The sequence below is a fragment of the Vulpes vulpes genome, chromosome 8 (assembly GCF_048418805.1).
Source record: "Vulpes vulpes isolate BD-2025 chromosome 8, VulVul3, whole genome shotgun sequence".
NCBI classification, from domain to species: domain Eukaryota; kingdom Metazoa; phylum Chordata; class Mammalia; order Carnivora; family Canidae; genus Vulpes; species Vulpes vulpes.
In genome coordinates this window covers 65,625,838-65,644,888 of record NC_132787.1, presented here as the reverse complement: position 1 = coordinate 65,644,888, position 19,051 = coordinate 65,625,838, and the positions used below count along the sequence as shown (strand labels likewise).

Here is a 19,051-nt window from a genome sequence, read left to right as displayed (position 1 = left end):
AAGATAAGTTCCTTGAATTTTTTATTCAAATCGATTTATTTTTACACAAGTAACTTTCCTTTCTTCCAGTCTTTTCTTGCCCTAGATTTCATTTTTCTGGTATTCTTGGTTTAAAATTATGAATTGTGTTAAATGAAACATAAACTTATATTTGTGATACAAGATAGAGGGATTCCTGAATGTCATAAAAATGGAGGTACTATATCCAATACTTCGCTGCAATGTGGTTGCCAGATTAGATACAGGACTCCTGGTTACATTTGAATTTCAGATTTAAAAAAAATGAATAATTTTTTAGCATAATGTGCCAAACTTACATGATACATTTTATGTTAATAAATTGTCTGTTTATCTAAAATTCCCACTTAACTGGTCAGCCTGTATTTTTATTTGATGTATCTGGCAACTTGGACTGTACACTGTTCAGAGATCACTAATCCCCAGTGTGTCAACCCCAAAACAGATCAATTAACAAGTAATTCTATACATTCATCTCAGTCTCTGCTGCAGCCTTCTTCCTTTAGACCATAATCATTCTAATAATTCCAGCAGTCTCCTAATTGTCTCTGGCCAATCTATTCACCCTGTAGCAAAGTGATTGTTCTAAAACACAAATCTGATCACAGTGACTTGCCTGCTAAAAACTTGTCAATGGTTCCCCAGAGCCCTCTGGATAAGATTTAAACTCCTTAGTAAATAATGCACAGAAAACCCTTAGGTGATGTAGGACCTGCTTTCCTCTCCAGTTTATTCCTTGTAAATTAAACTTCACCTACAGTGAGCCTCATTCTGTCTTGAATCCTCTGCCTGAAGAGATCTTCCCCAACCTACCCTCCCTCCTTTTGTTAGCTCCTGCTCACTGGTCTGAGTTATGTACCTTTTCTCTTAATATGATCCGATAGTGTTCCAGTTTTAGCACTTTCTAACAATTATCAAATAATACTGCAATTGCCTTTTCCCCTGTTAGTACCCCTGGTTGACTCTGTACTCTGGGAAAGGAGACTGTCTTTTTAAACTTTAATATACACGGTTTGACACATTTTTAAAGTATGTTGAATGAAAACAGAGATCTTTAGTTTAATAATATATCAAGGCAGCAAGTCAGATGAAATGAAAGTGTTTTTAAAAGGCTATAGCAGCAAAATTAAAGTATGGCTCTTAGTCACCCTTTATGTTTTGCCCACCTTTGATTATTCATTGGCAGCACAGTTCTTAATATGCTAGGTAAGTGACATCCAATTACTTGTTTAAATACTGTAGAGAATTATAGGCTATAATCTTTTCCTTAATATGCATTGAAGACAGAAGTGAAATAGTATGGCCTGAGGAAGAATTTTCTTACTTTTAACCAAGGCATTTAAATTCTTTTTGCTTGAAAACAATTTTTTTTGGAGGGGGTGCACCTGGGTGACTCAGTTGGTTAAAGCAGCACACTCAGGTCATGATCCCAGGGTCCTATGATCCAGCAGCATTGGGCTTCCTCCTCAGTAGGGGGTCTACTTGTCCCTCTTCCTCTGCTGCTCTTTGCTTCTGCTCTCTTGCATTCTCTGTCAAATTAATAAATAAAATCTTAAAAAACAATTTATTTTTTAACAGGTAGCATAGACACAACGTACAAAAAGTAGAGAGCGTCTGCTCCATACACCCAGTCACCTACTCCCCTTCTCAAGATGACCACTGTCAGTTTCCCATGTGCCCTCTCAGAGACATATCATGCATATACGAGCAAATATATGCAAATAGAAGAACACATACATTTCCATTGTTTCTATGGGTAATTAAATCTTCAACTAGTAAAGAATATAAAGTTACAAAGCTATCATCTGACCTATTCAAGCAGTGGATTTCGTGAGAATATTTTTTTCTTTGCTCTGTTTCACTGTTTCGATCAGTTAATTAAGTAATTAAATATTGCTTTATATTTGTAATGTCCTGATTGCAATTTTAAGTGGGTCATGTTCCACAAAAATATGCTCCATTTCACTGTTTCAAGTTTTTAAAAATTATAACAGGCAGCCTCTCTGAAGATTATACATTTCCTTTTGTTTTCAGTTTTTTTTTCTTCTCAGTATTGCATTTTTGAATTTCCTATTTCTCTAACAGTCTTGCACTCATTTCAATGCCCAAAAAGATTAAAAATTAAAAATAGGATTTGCTTACAAAGTGTATAGAATTGGATATATTTTAATAAAAATGAAAATATAAATCAAAATATTCTTAAAACAATAATAGTTTTCTTCTAAATTATTAAAATTATAGCTTATTTTGTCTCCTAATTTAATTACTATAAATCAAAATTGTAAATCATGTTTATATCAAGATCCTTTTATTTAGCTTTTTGAGAATGTAAGTCAAATTTATAACATTTTTATAATAATAAAACTATTTGCAATTTTAGCTTTCCAGACTATAAAGAACTTTCTGGTTGCCAGTGTTAAGAACAGGTATCATGCTTCACACATATTATGTATGAACCTTCATATATACTAATCTACCAGTGATATAAATTATTTCATAGTGAAAAATGATTCCCAGCTGCTATGTACAGCTTATAGGAAAATTGCAATGATATGTGAGGAACACTGGAAGCACAAAATGAAATAATAAGATAAAAATGGATGCTCCACCTTTCTGGGAAATGATATTTCTCTATGCAAGAAGCTATTGCCTTCAAGCTAACATTGGAAGTAAATACATGTAAGCTTAGTTCTCTCTAATATCTAAAAACATCATCCATCTTCCAATGCCATCCAACACACAAATTTTTATAACACTCAGTTAAAGTTTCATGTTTAAAAGGAATAAGGTGAAAATGTGAAGAGGTGTTTCCTGGGGTCTAAACAGTATCACTATGAAAGTGAATGTTTAGAATTAAGAGCTTTCCTGTGCTGGATCTGAATGCTAGAATGAATGCTAGATTCTGAGTAACAAGGCAGCTGTGTTCTTTAGGACATGTGTTTGTTATATCCTGAGCCCTTAAAGCCCAAGACAGAGCAGGAACCCCTTTTACCCAGGTAGCACCAATACAGTTACTGAACTGTCTGCCATTCCTAATAATGATTTCCATAAAGGCTCCCTACTGAATTCACAAAACCTGCATAGGAGGGAGGGAGGGAGGGAGGAGGGAAAGAAGGCTCTTCTTTATATTTTGTTTAGGCAGAGATTTGTTTCTCCTTGTGGGGTGATGGGACAAGTGGGGGTTTGTTAGCTCATTCAGCAGTACCATCTTGGAATAGAAGTTTGAAGTTCCTTTTGGTGGTAGGTTGTTTGAATATAAGAAAGTATCAATCTTTATAAGATGATCACCCAGGAAATAGATACAAAGGACCATTTCACTGTGCTAACCAGATAGCACTTAAAGGTTCACAAACATCAAGGCCCTTTAAATCACTTTTTTTGTTTTGTTTCTCTATCTAAACAAAGGCAAGGAGAAAATAATCACCTGCTTGAAATGGCCCACCAACTAGTTGCTTTTGGCTTCTTATACAGTTGAATGGCTCTACCTTATCACAACTCTGTTCACCTTATTTTTGATCCTTGCTTTAGGAAAATCTTCGGTACCTTTCCCGCAGTTAGAGTTTGATAAGTAATTCAGTCTCTTACAGTTTCCAAAAAGAATTTCTTTTTAGAACAAAACCAAGCAGTTCTCAACTCTTTGAATTCTTAACTCTGTTCTTTTGTAAATATGTTAAAGTATACTTACAATAAAAATGTAATTAATTTAATTTGGAATGGCAGTGTGATTAACACCTATTTAAACACTGATATTTTAGGGATGCCTGGGTGGCTCAGTGGTTGAGTGTCTGCCTTCAGCTCAGGGCGTGATCCCGGGGTCCTGGGATCAAGTCCTGCATCAGGCTCCCTGTGAGGAGCCTACTTCTCCTCCTGCCTGTGTCTTTGCCTCTCTCTCTGTGTCTCTCATGAATAAATAAATAAATAAAATCTTTAAAAAAATAAACACTGATACTTTAAAAGATTGTGGAATTGTCACCTGGTATTTTTTTCATGCTCCATTATACTTCTTAAAAAATAAATTTTAAGATACTTGTGAATATGCAAGATGTTAATGGACATTGTGGGAAATCTCCCATAGTTCAGTACCTAACTCTATAAAATCAATTATAGCCTTGGAATTTTGCAATATGTTCTAACTTCTAATGAAATGGTTATATTACATTAATTGGTAGTTATATCATCTAAATGACTATGTATAAACCCTTCTATTTATATATGGAATTTTAAACTAAAAATATATGCAATGATGTATGAATTTTTATATAAGATAGCACATATGAATATTTTCTATTTTGTATATTCATTTATGTATTTACTTAATTCACTGAAAGGAATCAATGCACAATGAATTACTGACATAAAAAAAAAATTCACTAACATGCCTGCCTTGGGAAATGTTGACAAAAGAGAAACATCCTAAGTTCCAAATTTGAAATATAATTGACAACAAACTGATTCCTACTATTTCATTAACAGAAATTTTATAAATTAACATTGGTGAGAAACAATATAAATCTCCAAATGCTTACATTACATGAAACTGTAACACAACTGCATGAAGGAAAAATAATGGTCCCACAAAAATGAAAGGGAATGAAAGGGAAAGACAATGAATGAAAAAAACTCTCTCAGATTTATTTTCCCCAGACCAGGGGCTGCAAACTCCATCTGTATTGCTGTCACAGTTTTGAATGTCTGGTGTAGAGAAATAATATGCTGGCCTTGTAGTTATGAGATCTGTGTGCCACCAACTACATAGTATGACCTTGGACAAGTGACCAAATCTCTCTAGACTTGGACTAGATTATATTTACGGTCTGATCCAGCTTTAACATTCTGTATCTAATCTAATCTTTTCTGTGAAGATTCATTTCATTCACTTCTGTACACACAGGACCTGAATGCCTGTTCACTTTCAGAAACCCTTATTATTATGGTTTTTTTTGAAGACTGAAGTCACTAATCTGACTTTTCCTTTCCTGAAGATGGGTATGTCCCTTAGTCTTCCATTACACTGTCAGGTAAATCAATTTGCCACACAGCTACAGCAAAGGCCTTCATCTAGTGAGGAACAAAAAGGCTGCAGCAAAAGAGTAATTTGAGCAGAAAAAGAATGAGGACCTGATCCTACCCCAGGTCCTGTGAAAATACCAAGCAAAGAACCATTGTATATATCCCGTATCATATTTCTGTTTCACTGTCCAGTGAAGTGGTATGTAATACAAGTTTGAGGACATTTTAATATGATGATCTCTATTCAAAAACATAACATGGTGAAGTAATTTGATTAACTATTAGCCTTATGCTTTCCAACTTATTACCATGTCCCTAGTTTTTACATAGTTTATCTCAAGTGGAATGATTTCTGTTTAGGTAAGCTAGTCCTTGTTGGGCACTGTGAAGGGTCTGAGATGTTACCTTGTTTGCAAGCTAACAGTCTAGCCTGCCACACCTTCATGGGAGCTGGCAGATGGTGCATGAGGACTCAAGGCACTGCACACAGCATAAGCTTCATGTTCATATCATTTATTTTGCCCCTGATACTCCCTGGGGTAATATGTTGTTGTCCAGCTTGATGACGAGTAAGCCATCAGTTTGTGTGACAGCTACGAAACAAGTTTAGGAAGCTTAGGAAGCTCCAATCTTTTAAAGAGGGCTAACTGGTAAACCTGCACAACTTTGTCTGGAATGGAAACATCTCAGATATCAAAGAAACTTGCCTTTTGCTTAGAAGACATGCAGAAACATGTGGGACCCATGGAGTATTCTCCCCCAGCAGTCTTTATAAACAAAACAAAATAAAAAATAAAAAAACTTAGAAAATTCACCTTCATGTAAAAAATCAACATGATTGCAAAAATCAGTATACTTCTACTTTCCTAAGGAAAAAAGCAGAAAAATACCATAATCCGCCATATCTAGTCATATCTAACATCTATTTAATGCTTATTATATTCCAGGCATTTTCATATATTTTTGCTCTAATTCCTAAAACATCTCTATGGGGAATACTATACTATTCTCAGTTGCATACATAAAGAAATGTAATGTTCATACAGGAATAATACTTGCTTCTTGGTCATAAAACCATTCCATAGCAGCACTAGGGTTTAAATCCAGTACTGCACACTAAGTAATAATATATATGAGGCCTTAAAATGGAGTAGAGGTAATAACCACCTTCTGACCACAAAATTTCTTTGTTCTTTTGACTTACTAGATGTACTGAATTTACACAATCACCTTGTTAAGCGATAGTAATGTACACTATATAAATGTGCTAAATTGAAATCAAATAGATTTATAGATTTATGAACGCAGTCACTCTTACTCATGTTGATAACTTATTGAAGTAACCTCTCTAGTACCACTGGTCCCTCTCTTTTTGTCTTTTAGTTGTTTTAGGACAATTTGATGAGGAGTTAGGCTCAATAGCATAACTTCAACATTTTCTCTTAAAATAATCTGTTTATCTTCTACATCAGAACTTCTAAATTTTTAATTTGTAATGTTTTTAATATATTCTAGATATTTATTTTCAAGATTAGAGTTTACTGATTAGCTAGGTACATTGGCATTATCAGTGGAGTGAGAGAGTTTGAGGTTCATACATTTTCTAAGCATCTTTTAAAGTAATCTTTCTGATCATTTAAGAATATCATAAATCATGCTCATTCAATCTGAAATTTTTCTCCTATTTAAAAGCTCATGATTGCCATCAGACAACTACCCAAGTAGTCAGTGAGAGGATTAATCAAGGAGCAAAGAGTTACAAGACACAAACATTTTCAAAGCCAACAATAGCTAAGAGGATTTGTTCTTTACCAGTGAATCTACTACAGAATCTCTTTAGAACCACAGTAAATACAATTCTACTCCCTTATCTATTGCTAATGTTGTTAGTTAACTTAATTTTGGCTAAGCCCTAAGAATAAAAGGTTGAGAAATGCACAGTTAGTATTATTAATGGAATTTATAAAATCAGGTTGGTCATTAGAGTGCAATCTACTCTGATCCCTTTTGAAGAAATCCATTTTCTACTACCTCTTGATCTGTTTCTCAGGCTCAAATTTTAGCCTACCGACACTCAACTGTGATTGTTACCTCTTAAAACACATTGCCCAACAATGCGATTTTTTTTTTAACCTAACAGTGTTTTCATTCACTTCATGTTTCCTTTCTATGAGCCCTTTTCACTGGGTATGGTATTTAGAGGATTAGAAGAAGTCCAGCATAATTGGGGGATTATTAGATCTTTTTCAATGCCTACGACTTGAGAATTACAATTTTATAGTTTTGCTCTAGCATTTATGATGTGTATAGCATGTGAAATTTGTCCTTAGTAGTGATGAATTTTACTTTCTAGCAAGATAAGGCCCACATATATTAACCTTAAATCTGAACTTGTTTCATCTTCACCTAAATTGCCTTCACCAATCTGTTGCCACTTCAAAACTGGTTTATTCACTTTCCTAGAAGTATCATTTCCAATTCCTCTTTTTTACCAACTTCTTTTCCTTTTCACCAAAGGGAGACAAAGACAAATGTGGCTGAACTTAGGTCCCATCTTTTCTTTAAAGTTATCCTTGAATACACCAGTCCTCAGAAATCTTCTAATCTGGTCAACTTTATTAGTATCAGGAGAAGTAGTGGTAATTGACATTTATTGGGAGTTTAATATTGATAGCCATTGTGCAAAATACCCACTTTCTCAGTGTGACTTAATTTGTTACATTCTTTCAAGGAAGATTGAGAAACTGGGTATTGGAACAGGCAAATAATTTAGATTAAGTCACACAACTAATCAATGTTAAAATAGGGATTCAAATACAGTTTTTCTAATTCAAGACATCACATTCTAAACTAAGCCATCAAAGTATATATAGTGTTTTTAGTGATATGTTTTTTTAATCTTTTTATCTCCCTAATTGTATCACCAGATCTTTGAGGGAAATGACAATATCTTATTCATTTCTTGCTCCTTCATACAGCCTAATTTCTTGTACACTGAAATGTCTTAATGACTGTTATGTCCTTAGTTGAACAGCTCATGTGGTGAATTGTAAAAACCGTCATTTAGCAAAATACAAATATTAAGAGTAACAGTAAAATAATCAACAGTAGCATATTTATTCTAGCATATCTCTGTCATTCATTTACATCCAGCTCCTGCTACATTAAGCACTGAAACAGGACGGCTGAACGTAGTTGTCTTCATGTTTGAGCTGGCATCAGAGAATCTCTTGGACTGCTTGTCAAAGCCGGGATTGAACTCTATTCAAACTCACTGACTCAGTAGATCTGGGGTTGATCTGCCCATGTACATTTCTAACAAACTCCAAGGTGATGTTGATGCTGATCTTCTAGTAACCACTCTTTGAGAAATCACTATTAGTGATTCCAGAATCAGAGTGGCAGAGTTACAGCTCCAACTCTCTAACTTATACACTGTGTGAAACAGAGAAAGTGATTAGTATCCCTGAGCCTCAATTTCTTTATCTATGTCAAGGGAATATCAGAGTTTTTCTGTGGGTTAAATGAGATAGCATCTATAAAGTGCTCAGAACAGTGCCTGGCACATACATGTATATAATAGGGCTCAATAAATATTGAGCATATTTATTTCTTATAGTAACTAATTATTAAGTTGCAAACATCTAGACTACCAGCTGCCTTTTGTGTATAATAAAAGAAGCAAAGCATTGAGAAGTAGACTCTGAGCTGTGATTCTCAGAATAGCAAGAAGAAAAGAATGAGGAATGAGAAAGGTGTGAGAAAGGCCTTAATGGTAAATCCAAACAGTAGGACAAAGAATACAGAGAGTCTCATAGGGAAAAAGTATCTGGGAGAAGAGGAAGAAAGCAGGATGATTTAAAAAGGAACAGAATAGAGGTCATAAAGTCAAGTAATTTTGGAGACCCAATTTGAAATGTGTGAAATCTAAGATGAAGGTTTTTATTTATTTATTTTATTTAATTAATTTATTTATTTTTTAATATTTTTATTTATTTATTTATTATAGTCACAGAGAGAGAGAGAGAGAGGCAGAGACAGGCAGAGGGAGAAGCAGGCTCCATGCACCGGGAGCCCGATGTGGGATTCGATCCCGGGTCTCCAGGATTGTGCCCTGGGCCAAAGGCAGGCGCCAAACCGCTGCGCCACCCAGGGATCCCTAAGATGAAGGTTTTTATTTTTTTATTTTTATTTTTTTTTAAGATGAAGGTTTTTAAAACTATCATTGCTTTGGTGCCTAGGTGGTACAGTTGGCTAAGCATCCAACTGGTGATTTTGGCTCAGGTTGTGACTTTAGAGTCCTGAGATGGAGCCCTGAATCGGGTTCCATGCTCAGTGGGAAATTTACTTCTCTCTCTCTCCCTCTCCCTCTGTCCCTTCTCCCACTCGCCCTCTCTCTTGCTCTAGAAAAGAATAAATAAATCTTTTGAAGAATAATTTAAAAAATAAAACTATCACTTATTTGTGTGTAGTTAACAAGATCTGTAGTTTTCTCAGTCATTTGACATTAGGTTATGAAACATGAAATTGATATAATCTCCAAAACTTAATTGGAAGTACAGAAATATCTCAAACATTCTCCCTATTCCCTGTGAACATGCAAGCAGTAAAATTAGAAACTGAAGGAATTTCACAGTTTATTTTTCCAAATGGAGAATCTGCTTCTTTTTTATTTTTTTTCAACAGTAAGATGTATTTTACCAGGGTTCTGTTCAAATCAGTTTCTTAAACAACAAAAGCAACTATGTAATAGGATAATGTCGAAAGACACAATAGATGTGGGTTTTGGTATGGCTAGTAGTTTACCAGTCAGCCCATTTTCAGATTAGATCTGTTGTATACTGAAAATCCCAATTTAAACAAAATATTCCTTTCTGTTTTTAATAAGATCACTTTATTCTAATCTACAATGATGTGAGGGGAATATACAGCAGTGGCATGATTTCCAACTTAAACAGTTTTAGATAAAAGGTCATTCTGTGGCCACTGTTGTGAGAATACCTTCCTGATTATTTTTGCATAGCTCATGAGGCAGATGATGGGGTAATAAAAATGGATTAACATTGCCAGGACTTATGTAAAGGACAAATACTACTGCCAGTGTCTCAGAGTATAGTCTGTGGGTGCCTGTCCCAGAGTCACACAGGATGTTTATGAAATATTTAGGTCTCTTGGCATCTTCCAGGACCACTGGCTCATAATCTCTGGGAGTTGACTCATGAATCAATTGTTTTAGGGATACCACAGGTGCTTTCTCCTAAGCCCATAGTTAGCTAATGCTGACAAAGGTGAGCTTCCTGGGAGAATTTACATGGTTAAAAATAAATTACATTTTCTTCCTTTAGGTTAGAAAGCATGCAAATAAATTAAGCATGCTAATCGGTGATAAAATATCTGCTGAGAGAACAAAGTATATTCTAATAAATATTTTATATTTGCTTGAAAAATGCTCCCATACTTTCATATATGCCACATATTCAACACAGAAAAATCTTCAAAGAGTATATAATAAACCTGATACTTTAGTCTTTACCATGACTTAGAAGACAGAAGAAGTCCTCCTGGATGGCTTGGTAAGTTAAGTGTCTGACTTCAGCTCAGGTCATGATCTCAGGTTCCTGGAATCAAGCCCTGCATGGGGCTCCCCATTTTGCAGGGAGTCTGCTTGTCCCTTTCTCTCTGACTCTCCCCCTGCTATCTTTCTCTCTCTCTCAAATGTATAAATCTTAAAAGAGAAAAAGAAAGCAGAAAATGTCTAGAAAAATGTCCTCAAACAAATATTCTCACTCTGAAAATATCTCAATAGATATTCATATCGCTTAAAAACAATACAGACAAAAATATATCCTATAGTTTGTTATTCCAAATGAGAAAGTGAAATGCCTTATATTGTTATTATATGTTGCATATTATGTTATATACATTTCTTTTTTTCAAAAGTCCTTCATCCTGTCTTAAGGAAGTAAGAATGATCTTAAACATTCTTTTTCTCTACGCATAAATATGTATGCATGACTATAGAGTAAATATCTAGAAGTGAGTTTACTGAATACTGTTTTTTTGAAAATACCACTAAACCATCCACCTGAAGTTTATGACAACTTGCATTTTCATCAAAACATTGAATCAACTCTTCTTCCAAATTCCTATCCACATTAACGTATTTACAAACTTTTTCATCTTTACTTGCCATATGGAGAGAAATGGTATGTGTTTATTATGATTTGCATTTATTTCCTGATGAGTGGTATTACAGATTCGTATGCTTATTGGCTATTTTATATATGCCAATTCTGCTACTAGTCTGACTTTCTCGTATTTCTAAGAGATGTTTTGTGTTAAAACAGTTTGCCTTCTTTTTGTCATATGGTTGTCACTTTTTTTTTTCTTCCTGATCTGTTAATAGTCCTTCAGCTTGGTTAATTATATTATCTCTATAAGAGATTTAAATTTTTATGTAATCAAATTTATCAATATTTCCTTTTCTGTCTTTGGTGGATGTAACATGCTTAGAAAATCTTCTTATCCTTTTCTAAGGCTGAAATCTCTAAATTAGAAATCTTTCTTTCTTTGGCATTCTCAGAAATTAATACTAATAATGATGTATACTCTATATTACAAATATCTAGTTTACTCTACTTTTACTGTATTTCTGGAGTCCCTCCCATTCAAAATAATTGCTTTACCTGATCATGATGGTAATTCATGTAAAAAGCTTAGAAACTTCAGAAAAAATTTTAAAAAATATACTCATAATATTATCCAATACTAAATCAGCGCCTAGTTAGTGTATTGTATTCATTTCTTCTGTTTAATCAGTTTGACTATATTTTTACCTTATTGTATTGTATGTATGTATTTTCTTATAAACTAATTTTTTTAATAGGACATATCTCATTTCACCTGAAGTTCCTTGGGAACACACTTTAATGGCTATATAAATACACCATTATATAGACATGCCATTAAGTTTTAAGCATGATAATTCCAGTTTGTTTGCTATTTTATTAAAAATTGTGTTGTGTATGTTTTTGCATAGTCCTCTGAATAAAAGTATCGTTATGAAAAATTATTAGATGTTGAATTCCTGGGTTAATTTATATGAATATATTTTCAGCTTTTTCCATATGTTACCAAATTGACCTCAAGAGATGTTTTAATGACTGTTTTCTCCTCAGATGTGTATGAGGTTTTACAATTAATTGCAACATTGCCAACATTTGGTAGTGTTTCTTAAAGTTAATCTATAACAATACAAATCCTAGAAAATTTAATATATACAAAGGATATTTAGTCTAATTATATGTTTCCAGAGAATATTTGCCCTTGTTATGTCTTGACATATTACTTAATTAGCCATAAGTTTTGCTAAGAATGATAACTTGATAGTGCGTTGGCTTAAAAAAATATTACCCAGTAGGAACACTTTGGTGGCTCAGTGGTTGAGCATCTGCCTTCGGCTCAGGTCATGATCCCAGAGTCCTGGGATCAAGTCCTGAATCAGGTTCCCTTCAGGGAGCCTGTCTCTCCCTCTGCCTATCTCTCTGTCTCTTTCTGTGTGTCTCTCATGAATAAATAAATAAAATCTTTAAAAATATATTCCCCAATGAAAAGAAGGCCACATATGCCCTTTTGTTGCATATAAAACACACTATTATGAAACTCTAGACTATCAAACATGAAATGAAAAATTTTAAAGTCACTGAAAATAAAAGATCCACTACAAATTAATAATAATGGGGCTGAGAGCAGACTCCCAACCTTCAACATGAAGGTCAGGAAACAGTAACATTATACTTTTAACTTGTGAGAAAAATAACTTCCAGCTAGATGAACTACCATTGAACAAAAATTACAAACTAAAAAATAAAACAAATGAGAGTTTATCCTTTTTCCAGAGAATTACCACAAAGGTATAATTCAAGAAGGAAAAAAAAAAAGAAACTCATTAGAAAAAACAGGAAAATAACAATTATGAGCAAAGGAATTGATAGTCATGTAGGGAAATCTATGTATAATTAACTGTATATATCAATATTAATAGCAGGAACTAGCGGAAGAGATTAAATTCAAGGTGGAGGTAAAATGAAGGACAACAGCAACATGCCATGTTGTGAGAAGAGCCACTGGGGTTAAACTAATCTAAATGCCAGATGTTATCAGAAGGGAGAGTGGAGTTGTATATTTTCCTAGACATTACCATGCCAAATATTCATGTTAAAAATATATACATAAACATTAAAATCACATAAGTTATTGCTTCCAAACTAGTGAAAAGAAAGAGAAGGAATAAAAATTAATAAAAGAAATTCCATCAGTGAATACATATCCAGAAAGGAAAGGGCAGAAATGAAGAAATACTGACAATAGAAGCACAAAACAGAGCAAAACTAAATCTGAAAATATTACTAATCAAAATAGGGTAGATGAAATTTACTCTTAAAGGGTAAAAGTACATACTTAATGTAAATGTGGGAACGTATACACATGTCTTTAAAAAGATGCCTCTGAACAATATAAAATTAAAATAGAAGACTAGAAGCCAAAAAATGGGAAAATATAATAAGCAGCTATGCATAAATGAGAGTAACATTAGACGAGAAGAGGAAAAAAGCATTTTATAGTGACAAAGAACATCATTATGCATAATGAGAAAAGGAAGAATTCACCAGGAAGGTATATTTCTGCATCCTTGAAATGTGTAATGGCAAACACTATGCTCCCTGATATATTCCAGGCAAGCCCATAGGTATTCCACACACATTAACTTGCTCAGTACTTATTCAAACCAGACAGAAAGGTTCACTGTACACAGCAGAACACTGAGGTGGGTGAAAGTTGAAGTGTTCAATTGAGCTCACACATATATTTATGCTTGAATCCAATTAGGTACCCAGTAAGCCTGGCTGCAAAGCCCAGACTGGTGCAGAACATAAAATGAAGCTACCACAATTGCAGCAAGAAACTTTCACCTCGGCACCTGAAAGAATGTAGATTGAATCCAAGCACATGTGGAACTTTTAACACCTGATCAAATCCCAGGGCACAAAGAAAATGTCAAAATACTCAATAGTTTTGAGGTACCTGGCTGTCTCAGTGGTTGAGCATCTGCCTTTGGCTCAGGTTATTGTCCGGGGATCTGGGATCGAGCCCCAAGTCAGGCTCCCCAGGGAACCTGCTTCTCCCTCTGCCTATTTCTCTGTTTCTCTCTGTCTGTCTCTCATGAATAAATGTATAAAAATTTTAAATAAAAACTCAATAGTTTAAAATCTATAAAGCATGTTCTCTATGTACCTAATTATCTAGAAAAAGAAATGATAGCTCCTAAAACATAATACATAGAGAAATGTTTAAACGATAAACATATACATACATACTTTAGATAAAATTACTGTAAGAAGAAACCATCATAGAAATAATCTACATTGAAACAATAAAATGTTTTGTTTTTAACTTATTTAAAGATGTGGAATGAATTTAAAGCAGTCTTTCAAATAAAAATTATAACCTTAAATGTATTAGAATGAAGATAGAAAATCATTAATTTTATTTATTGCAGAGATAGAAGTATCCCCAAAGTAGGAAGAAAATCAAAAAGTATATTTGATAAAGCAGAAAATGAATTGAAATATAAAGAATAATTGGCACCCTCAAAAATTTGTTGAAAAATAAAATAGAAAAATATATGGCAGAATTACAAAGGGAGGAAAAAAAGATTGAAAGTTCAGTAAAATAACATTTAAATGAAGTAGGTAATATAACTACAGATAGTTTGTAAAATTATAAATGGGTGTTGTGAATAATTTCAAACTATGAAAACTTGGGCAAAATGGACTTCTATAGAACAAACTAAATTATCAAAACATTTTTAAAAAGTTAAAATTCTGATAGGAATGGCAGACATTAAAGAGATCAGATTATTTTTTAAAAGGTTAGTAGGTTGATTTTACTCTAAGAAAAGAAATGCAAAAATACAAAATAAAGTGTTACTAAGCATGTTCTGTGAAGCAATCATAAAGTAAATATATCTTGACCCAAAAAAGTGAATCTCAGGCAAGTATGTGTTAGTATTTGAAAACCGATTTATGTAATTTATCCCATAAACTGATTAAAAAGATTAAATGTCCATGTGATCTCCACACATTCAGAAAAGCATGTGATAATATTCAGTATGCCTATAAGATCTATTTACTTTTCCTAGCAGTTTGGAGATAGAAAATTTCCTCTTTAATCTGATAAGTAGCATTATCAAAAACTTGCAGAAAACATAACACTTTATAGGAAGCAGTAGAACATTCGCTTAAAGTTAAGTATATGACAAAGTTGCTACAACTTAGCACTGTCCTGCAGATATTATTCAAAACAACAAACTTGGGGAAAAAGTAAAAGGTATACGAATTGGAAGCATGAATTAAAATTGTTAAAATAATATTATTCATGTAGAAGATCAACTATTATATGCAGTATAACATAGCAGTTTAAATCTAATATTGACAGTTGCAAGATCAGTATATAAAAATCAATAGCGATCTTGTGTGGCATAAATAATCAGAAATTATAATTTTAAAAAAAAATTGCCCAACCAATGCCCAAGATCATGGTTCCTAATACCATTGCCCAAGAAAAGGAGTCAGAGATCCTTGAGGTAATAGTTGATTCCAGGGCTGTGGAAGGAAATACACAACATAAGCCTGGAGCATCTTTTAATGCCAGAAAGTAAGAAAGTGCTCAAGACACAAAACAATGGAAATATCTCAATGGAACACAGGAGTCAGCCTGAAAGAATTTTCAATGGACAAAGCTGGAACAGTTTGAGCAACCAATAATAATAATAATAATAATAATAATAATAATAATAAACATTAAATCATAACCTAAAGTATAAAATAAACCCAAGCTGATATAAATAATGGATACAAAAAATATATAAATGTATGGGAGAAGAGATGAATCTCCCACACAGAAGAATTCCACATATTTATTGTAAGCATACCCCCACCCCACCCCACCCCCCCAAAAAAAACCACACACAACAGGAAAGGAAACTTAATTCCTCGCTCACTCCTAGAGTATGGAGATGTGCTTAGTGACCTACCTTCAAAGAGTAGGGTATGAAAAGGGGAAAAAAAGTAACTTGACAGTGAGGAGACTTCAAAAACTTTACCTTAGGCAAGCCACTGAGGCTAACATCATCAGTGGTAAATCATTTTGATAGCATGATGATTCATAATAGTTGATAGCATTTTATTTCTGTGGTCTTTCATGAGAAAAATGTAAGCTTAAGTTTCATCGAGGGACATTCAAAAGCACGATTGACCAATTCTCAAAACTGCCAAGGTCATCAAAATTAAAATCTGACAAACTGTCAGAGACCAAATGAAGCTAAAGAAACATGAAGACAAAATGTAATCATTCAATATGGGATCATGGAACAGGAAAAGAACATTAGAGAAAAACTGGTGAAGTCTGAAGAAACTGAAGTGTTCAGTTACTGGAACATAGCAATGTTGTTTTCCTGTGACAGCTGTAGGAAGATATCAGCAGGAGACAGGAGGAGGTAAGGAGTATATGGGAACTGTTGGTAATATCTTTGTCACTTTTCTATAAATCTAAAACTATTATACTACAAAATGAGATTTTTCAATAATTTGTTAAAGGAGGAAATTGTTTAGAAAAAGATACCTAAGATACAAGAAACTAAGAGTAAATCTAATGAAAGAGACATAGCTAAAATAAAAAAATTTTTTGAGCCACATAAAACTTGAATAATGGGGAAGTTTATTATTTTGATGGACAAATAAATATTGTAAAACTTCAACAATCCCTAAATTAATTTATATGAAGGGTGACAAAACTGTGACCCATAAGTCAAACCCAGCCCATGGCCTGTTTTTATACTGCCCCATAAGCTAGAGTTTGATTGGGGTTATGTTTTTTGAATTTTTAAGGATTCAGAGAGGAGGCAGGGAGGACGGAAAATATCAGAGAAAGAGAAAGGAAGTAATGAAGGAAGAAAGGAAGGAAGAAAGGATTTACAGTAGGGCTTATAAGGTTTAGAATAGGGATGCCTGAGTGGCTCAGCAGTTTAGCACCTGCCTTCAGCCCAGGGCGTGATTCTGGAGTCCTGGGATCGAGTCCTACATCAGGCTCCCTACGTGGAGTCTGCTTCTCCCTCTGTCTGTGTCTCTGTGTTTCTCATGAATAAATAAAAATAAAATTAAAAAAAAACAACAAAGTTTAAAATATTTACTATTTGTCCCTTTACAGAAAAAGTTTATAATAATGATAACAGCATTTACTATGTATAGAATACTTATCAAGCTTTGGGCAATTTTCTAAGGACTTGCTTATTTTTTTCCTCCCACAAACACTCCATAAAGCAATAACCATGTTTTCCATTTTACAGAGAGAATAACCAAGGCACAGGGTCAGATAGTTACTTGCCTAGAATCCCAGAGCTAGTAAGCCCTGGGGCATAGATTCTGGCTCAAGCTGCTTCCCTCTAGTGTTCAAACATTTGTAAGCATTGATTGGAATGATCACACCAACTTTAGGATAGCGGTTATATTTGGGGTTGGACAAAGGGAAAAGCTTGGAGGCTAGAGGTTTAGCTCTAAATACAATGTGATTTTTGTTTCTTGTTTTTTTTTTCTTTACTAATATTGTTATATCCTTTCTTCCAGTGACAGCAGAAGGCAGCTGTAGCAAAATATAAACAAATTCTGTTTCCTGTAACATCTACATTTATTTTTAAAAAATTAAGATTCCTCTTGAGTTTGAAAGGTGGCCATTTGGAATTTGTAGTTTGAATTATCATTGAGTGGTGGAGTTTGGAGATAGAAAACATACAGGGTGGAAAGAAAAGTGAATGAATGTAGGAGACGTAGAATTTGTTAAAAAAAAAAAAAAGATTGGACTAAGATTTAGAAGAAAATTGGGAAATAAGGAACCTAGGCAGCTTAAAAGATTTAGAATAAACTGAGGAAACTGATGAGAGATCAGTTGGATCATGCAATAATCTCCAGAAGATATTCTCAGAATTAAAAATTTATAATGGAAAAAGAAAATTAATACATTTCTTCCCTTTCTCTAAAGGAAACTAGAGAGTTTTTCTATCCAAAATAACTTTGGAACTTAAAATTTATAGCAACTAGATCAAACAGGGCTACAGACACAGAGTGTTTGATACTGCATTTACAAACTAGAAATAGATAAATCTTTGAGACCAGATGGTCCCTAATAAAGAGTTTTGAATGCAATTAAGATTGACATTAAAGCTTCATAATAAAAATAAATAGCCATTGAGAGTAGTCACTCCATTAGGACCATTTCAGCCCAGGGAGTGAACTGTCATGTCCCCCAAAAGTCCCACTATGGACCCTTGAATTATCGTCTGATAACTTTTCTTCCATATTAGAAAATATAATAAAATCTGTACAAAGATGTTGGTTTCACTCACATTTAAATAAATACTTTTAAGAAAAGTAATAGTGAAAATGTTTTGTTTGTATGTTTGTTTGAAGAAGCCATGTCTGTCTAACATGGAAACTATAGAGAAATTAGGTTTTAGTGCCTGGATTTTTCTTATTTAACATCTTTGTAAATTATGGAAAGAGTAAGTTCCTACCTAATTCCCTGCAAGTCAGTTCCCTCTTTTCATGCACAGTGTATTTATTTCCATTTGCTCTGAAATTCTTTCTTAGCCCCTTGATCTCACATTTCATCCAAGCTCGTTTACTTTTAACTTCAGTCTTGTCTTCCCTGTGAATTTCTCCAGCATCACATCTTCATGTAATCTTCTGAGTGTGCCAAATTTCCTAACGTTGTCTATTTTATTCAGCAGCAGAAACTCTGGATAGGTAGGATGTGGACATGGGCCTGTCTGCTAGCTTCAGGTCTCAGCACATGGAATAGTTTGTGTTGAAACTCCCCGTCCAATTTTTCAGTTCTAGCAAGGCTTTGCCTTGTTTGACTCTGTAATTCACCAAGTTCATCTCCATTTTCCACTAGACAATTTTGTAGT

General features: G+C 33.8%; 1 protein-coding gene across 5 annotated transcripts in view; it reads left to right on the top strand.

Moving 5' to 3' along the window:
- The window catches only part of LRRTM4 (leucine rich repeat transmembrane neuronal 4), a 713,524-nt gene that overhangs the window by 134,744 nt on the left and 559,729 nt on the right, over positions 1-19,051 (top strand). The window contains exon 4 of one of the 5 annotated variants that reach the window (XM_072767038.1): positions 13,918-14,305. The exons of the other annotated variants lie outside the window; for them this stretch is intronic. Coding sequence (XP_072623139.1) covers positions 13,918-14,022 — 105 coding nt within the window. The 3' untranslated portion in view covers positions 14,023-14,305. Of the gene's footprint in view, positions 1-13,917; positions 14,306-19,051 lie in introns of those variants that run through there. 5 annotated transcript variants of the gene reach the window in all.